The sequence below is a fragment of the Periophthalmus magnuspinnatus genome, chromosome 1 (genome assembly GCF_009829125.3).
Source record: "Periophthalmus magnuspinnatus isolate fPerMag1 chromosome 1, fPerMag1.2.pri, whole genome shotgun sequence".
Lineage (NCBI taxonomy): Eukaryota > Metazoa > Chordata > Actinopteri > Gobiiformes > Gobiidae > Periophthalmus > Periophthalmus magnuspinnatus.
The window spans coordinates 19,063,189-19,069,608 of NC_047126.1; the positions used below are offsets into that span (position 1 = coordinate 19,063,189).

General features: G+C 35.1%; 1 protein-coding gene across 2 annotated transcripts; it reads right to left on the reverse strand.

The window, feature by feature from the left end:
* Positions 1 to 275: 275 nt before the first annotated feature.
* LOC117375877 (ladderlectin-like) lies at positions 276 to 3,175 on the reverse strand. Of its 2 annotated transcripts, none has more exons than XM_033972249.2 (9): positions 3,076 to 3,175; positions 2,635 to 2,697; positions 2,450 to 2,506; positions 2,186 to 2,233; positions 1,734 to 1,769; positions 1,553 to 1,644; positions 1,347 to 1,472; positions 1,037 to 1,136; positions 276 to 479 (listed from the first exon to the last, which is right to left on the reverse strand). In XM_033972249.2, the coding sequence occupies exons 2-9, from the start codon at positions 2,687 to 2,689 to the stop codon at positions 406 to 408; spliced, it is 588 nt and encodes a 195-aa protein (XP_033828140.1). In that variant the 5' UTR covers positions 2,690 to 2,697; positions 3,076 to 3,175; the 3' UTR covers positions 276 to 405. The 2 variants fall into 2 exon arrangements, with proteins under 2 accessions (XP_033828140.1, XP_033828131.1); XM_033972240.2 differs by having other exon boundaries at positions 2,186 to 2,236.
* Positions 3,176 to 6,420: the final 3,245 nt, after the last annotated feature.

Here is a 6,420-nt window from a genome sequence, read left to right on the forward strand (position 1 = left end):
TATAGGGCTAATCTTATAATCTCTCCCGGGCTCTATTCAAACTCTCTTTACGACAGTTCTGGCATAGCACATAAATAATTTGAAATGAATTGAAATAAATCAAGAGTGAAATTCTGCATTTTTTGTAGACTCAGTCTGGTTTGTTCTAGATTAGTTTAGTCCTGGTCTAGTCTATATTTAGTACACTTTAATCCATGTGGTGTGTCTGTAAGTGTGAACACATATAAAAAACATAATCTAGATGTTTCCCACTGCATAAATCATAACATTATACAAATAGGTAAAAATCTTTTATTTTGAAAACAGTAACATCCAAAAACAGCAATTGTCAATGTTCATATAAAACATTCAAAGGTTATATTTTAGAATAACATTTTTATAATAATGCAGAAACATAAGGAGGAGTTAGCACTGGACTTTTATCTGACAGATGGAGGGTAAGGCGGTGTTGCAGTTTGAACTGTACCAGCCTTGGCCAGCTGAAAAACAGTTATACATCTTCATTAACAAAGGAAAAGACAAATACAACGTGTTTCAATTCATTTGTTCAAACATTAAACCAGACTGTCAGGGTCTAAATCACTGGTTCTCAAACTGTTTGTTCTAAGTACCACTAAACATAATATTTGGCTTTCTGAATACCACCTGATCTAAAAACAGACAATATCAGGCATGAACTAGGGCTAAATCACATCTAAAATGACTAAATTATGGATAAGTTTTTCCATATATTTGAGCAAAATTTGGAATATCTGTTGTTAAATCTACTGAAATGTCAAACTCCACTCTGGTCGCTGAAAATTGTGGAAAGAAAAATTCACTTATTATAGTGAATAATTAGGATGTTTGGAATGTATAAGATAAGTGAGGAATAACTTTGGACCTCTGCAAACCATTTAAAATGAACTAGTTCTGTTTGTCACAGTCAAAATCAAGTACAGCGCCTTTGATAGATTCATCTTTAAATTAGAGGTGGTCTGTGTTACAGTTTGAGAATCCCTGGTCTAAGCCTTTATCTAAGGTTGTCTAAACTCACCCTGAGTGTTCATCCTCAGACACTTGTAGGTTGTACCGGAGCCTCCGGCCATGAAGTTGTAATAGTCAAAGTAAGAGCCGTCCTGCCACCGCCAAGAGCTCTGGAGAAAGAAAGAATGTCATTTTAACCTCCAACTAAATAAATATTTTTTTAGTTTTATCAATGTAGCTTAGTAGAGATAGTAAGATAATAGAACCTTTATTTGTCCCACAATGGGGAAATTCCAGTGTTGCAGCATACAGTACAAGAACAGCAAGATCATTTAGTTCACTGACAATCTCCACAAAACCTTTTCTGATTCTGAACTCACCTCAAAGTGGTACCCTCCGATCCAGGCGCTGGAGCAGCCCGCACTGCCCACCATGTACTGGAAGTGGTTATACTCCAGAGGGTTGTGCACTGCTGCCAGAGTCGCCCCGAAGTTTGCACAGTAATTCTGCAGAAACAGGAGGGAGAAGGTCTTAATATCTTAATATCTTTATATCACTGCTGTTGTGCTGACGTATTTTTCTGTACCGCAGCGGATCTCCAAGTGTTTGAGTTCCTGTTGAACAAATAGCAGCTTCCACGGAAAAATCCCCAACCAGGAAGACAATACTGAGACATGACTGTGGAAAAGAAAAATAAATATTTAGTGGGTTAGTGTTAACAAAACAACACATTAGTCAGTGTATTACAGTTAATAGTGTGTGTGTACCTTCAGGGGCCAGTGGAGGCAGGTCCTCTACAGCTTCTGTAAAAAAGATTTTTCAAGACATGATCAAATAAATTGTGATTAAATGTGTTTCATCAATAGGTTGTGTTCACGTTGTAGAATGTGATGACATTATAATCTCAGATGAAGGACAAGTGCCTACGTAACTCTATGAGAGATATTTTGTTTTAAATAGAAATCCACAAGTCCAACGGTTGAACATTATTAGTATTTGTTAGAAACTGGGATAGATCCACAATCGGGATGGGACTTTCAGCTCATTCATGGGATCCAAATCTTTTCGTTAATTTCAAAGATCAGTTCAAAAGACTGGCTGATGCTAAAGTAAAAACACATTTTACCTACAAATTTCATAGTTATTTTTTTGAGAATCGAACTGACAACCCTCCAGTTAGTGGGAGCACATCTCTGCTGCCTGTGACTGATTGTCTTACCTGGTTTAGGCTCCTCTTTCACTTCCACCATCTGCACCTGGGCCACTTCTGCTGGAGGAGTTAAAATAAGAACATCATCCACACTGAATATAATACAGGTTATTGTGTTAAACCAAGATGAACTAAACTAAACACACATTTTTTGTTATCGTTGTGCACATTAGGTTGGTGAAGTCATTACAAAACAGTCTGAAACAGGGATTAAACCGACAACCCTCTGGTCAGTGGGCAAAATTCTCTACTGCCTGTGACTGATTGTATCACCTGGTTTAGGCTCATCTTTCACTTCCACCGTCTTAACTGGCTCCTCTGCTGGGGCCGCTAAAATGACAAGACACATGTATAAAAAGTTACAGTGTAGGTGAAATAATTGACTATTTCTTTTCACTTTGGATAATTTGGAAACACTGATTTGACATTTTAAGAATAAATGTGTTTCAATGTGATACCTGTGGCTTTAAATGAAACAGCCGCAAAAAGAAGAAAAATCACAACAGTCTTCATCTTCAAATCTGCAGAAAAAATATCAACATATTTTATTACAAGTCTGACATCAAAATAAAACAAAATTCTACTATAACTACTACAAATACTAAGTAATCTGACTCATGTTGATATATTCAGTCACTACTCTGCCACAGTCAATGGTGATAAACTACGTCTCTAGTTTGAACAGATTAGAGTGGGGTTTCTTAATGTTTTGGTTTTAAAGTGACTGCTCCATTACCTGTTTCTGCAATAAATGAACTATTTCAACCATACTGCTACTAATACTAATACTAATACTTCAATTTCAAACTATTTACTGATGTAAAATTAAAGATACATATCTATAATTTTGTAACTAAGAACTATTTTCTATAAAAAGAAAGAAAACAGAGTTGACTTACATGAGATTATGCTCCTCAAGATGAACTGTAGTAGTAGTAGTAGTAGTAGTAGTAGTAGTAGTAGTAGTAGTAGTAGTAGTAGTAGTGCACTGATGTTGTGGAGTTCTTCTGCTCCTTATATACTTCACAAGATGCAGTCATTTCCCTGTTATCATTTGGACTTCATACTCTTGTTCTGCATAAGTTGTATTTTTAAACACATTCACTATTGCTTCCTGGTGAATGGTAAAATACATTTATTTTATGACCCAACCAGGAATCCTTCATTGAAATGACAAAACAGGATATGATTTTATCTTATTTGTGAGAGTTTATTTCTTGGATTTTATGTCTAACTGATGTTAATCTTCTCCCATGTTAGTGCTTTTTCTACATTGTATAAAACATCATGATGTAAACAGTTTAGTTTAGTTTAAACCTGGTCTAAATGTATAACTGGGAATGCCACAATATTAGTTTTTATTGTTATGATTATTGTGAAAACCAAACTGTGAAATCCTTAAAGCGCTTTCATCCACACTGTTTAATAGATCCTCATTCTTCAGTATGTTCCCAGTTTGACAAAATGAAGTTTTCTAAATCACAAAGTAAAGTTAATGTGACAGAACAGACAGACGGAAAATTAAATGACTTATTTTTGCCTCCAAAATTGTATCAATAATTATGAGTTTCTTTACTTCTTATGATTACAATAACACAATTATCTATTAACTGAGGACTCTTCACATCCATTTGTATGATACGATTAAAACTAAACCAAACCAAAGCAATCAGGAGAAATATTTCAGGTCAGAAACTATAGGATTAACCCAGAACTAAACTTGAACCAGGACTAAACCAGGGCTCGACCAGGACTAAAGTAGGACTAAAGCAGAATTTTACCAGGACTAAACTAGGACTAAACCAGGGTTTAACCAGGACTAAATCAAGTCTAGACAAGGACCAGTTAAAGCAGTGACCTTCAGATGTAAGTTGTAAAATGAGATAAAGAGCAGTGAATGAGAAATGATTTAGATAAGAGTTTAAAGAGGATGTTTGGAACGTGAAGGAGAATAGAACAAAGATAAACAGTAAAGGCAATAAACACTGGACCAGAGCCAAGAGAGAGGCGAGGCGGAAAGACACGTGGATTATTATTATTATTATTATTTTTTTTTTTATTCACAGAGACTTGTTTTAACGCAATTTTGAATCTAAAAAGCTTATTTAGCTTATTTTACCAGGACCTGTCATAGTTTGAGCATTTCTGCAGTAAACTCCCATATTTTTCTTTTGGTGGCAAAATATTTAAACAATGTTAATATGTTGATTTCAGGACTAAGTAGAGTTATTTTTATTAAGATTACTGGGTTTGTATCTTTGTAGATTTTGTAGTTTTGGTCATCCAACAAAGGACTGTACAAATAAACATTGATTAATTAAAACAAAAGTACAGGTCTGTTGTTAACCACGTGAGTACAATATTCCTAGTTGGGACATAAAATACTTTGTTTTTCTCATTCACATATCAGGAAGTAGTCAGAAAATTCAGTCAACTTACAGTAAGGGGTAAAAAGTCCAACATGATTACAAGGCCGTGTTTATAGTGTCCTGGGAACATTTTAGTTTGTATTTTACACTTTCTGGTGTAATGAAAAAACAACAAAACCAAGTACTACCATTTCAAATTTTTAGAGAAATATAATAATGTTTTATTTAAAATAGATGAAATTATGTGTATATATGAATAATTACCCCTAAACTGAAAGAAACACAGCCTATTCAACTGTCAACATCAGTCAAATTATTCATCCATGTTCCATAGTGTGGCATTAAACATCTATCTTGCATTTATTCAATTACAGTTTTTTTTTTACTGCTGAAATACTTTGAAAAACATTTATTCTTACTGTGTTCAGAGACACCTTTCCACAGATCTAACCTGTAACTTGATTTGATGGTGTCACCTGCTTGTCTCCATGTATAGATAAGTTTAATACTGTAGTGTGGAACATTTCAGACAAAACAATGACGTCTTCAACAGGCAGGTGACATACCCTCCACCACAAATGTGACTTCGTGCACTTTTAAATTGTATTTTTATTATTCACTATTGACAAATTTCATGAACATTGACAATAAAGTCTTTTAAGTGTGTGGAATGAACTGCACACTTATGTAAAGTAGCAGTGCAGTAGCTAAATCTTTTTTTTTTTTTCTTCGAACATTGATGTTTCAAAATAAAATACCAATATTGTCAACAAATAGTCAGAATTATACCTTTAGTTTAAATTTATTATCGCACACACGTTAATCTTTGTTCACACTTGGTGGAACAGTTTTGTTCTATTGTCGCTCTCCTGGGGTAGACTCATGAAAGAATGTCTGCCAACCTACGTCTACAACCTCTGCAACCACCAACAATCACACACTCACCCACAATGCAGGTAAGGTGGTGTATTTTGCCCAAAGACACAATATTTAGCACTGCTACAGCTGTGGTGTGATTCTGATTTAGTCCTGGTGTAGTCCAAGGCCAGTTTAAACCTGATTTTGTTCTGGACACTAAGTCATGTATGTTGCAAGTTTCTCTTGTCTGTATAAAACTGCTTTAGTCCTGGGTTTAGATTGGCCCTGATTTGATCTACTTGAATTGAGTCTTATTTATTTTGTCTCACAAATCCAGATCTGTATTTAAAGAAAAGAGGGATGTCAGTCTGGTCCCTCCATTGCACCTCGAGCCAGATTTAAAACATACCATGAAATCAGATAGTTATAGTTTATTTCAGTGACACAAAAGAAGGAACTCATTGGCCATTTATCAATCTGAACTCACATTAACAGAGTTAGAATCTGTTTTGACAGACGGACCATGTCCCTGATTGACTAATCCACCTGTCAATCAGTCACGCCCATCTGAACTGTAATACAAATTCATAAAAGTTTATCCAGGGCTGGGCCAAAGTATCTAACTGAGGTACTGTCCCATACACCCCCAACAGAGGCCGGAGGTCAGAGGTCAGAGGGGAGTGGACTGTTCCCAGAGTCAGGAGTGGACAGTCATTATGCAACTAAACACTGGAATCTGTTAGCAGATAGTCTCATATATTCACAGTGTTGCAATTTAAAAAAGATTAAAATGAAAGAGGGAACATTATGTAAAAAAAAAAATACACTTTTTGTTGATTTCTACAATGTTATAATATTTTCCCATCAAAAACATGCATGATGGTTTTATATGTCATCCACACATGTTTGATTAATCTTATAATCTCTCCCGGGCTCTATTCAAACTCTCTTTACGACAGTCCTGGCATAGCACATAAATAATTTGAAATGAATTGAAATAAATAAAATCAAGAGTGA

Coding starts and splice junctions, on each gene's coding strand:
- LOC117375877 (XM_033972240.2), bottom strand. CDS start 2,689: ATGAAGACTGTTGTGATTTTTCTTCTTTTTGCGGCTGTTTCATTTAAA. Junction 2,507..2,634: donor TGTTTCATTTAAAGCCACAG/GTATCACATTGA, acceptor TTGTCATTTTAG/CGGCCCCAGCAGAGGAGCCA. Junction 1,473..1,552: donor ACACTTGGAGATCCGCTGCG/GTACAGAAAAAT, acceptor CTGTTTCTGCAG/AATTACTGTGCAAACTTCGG.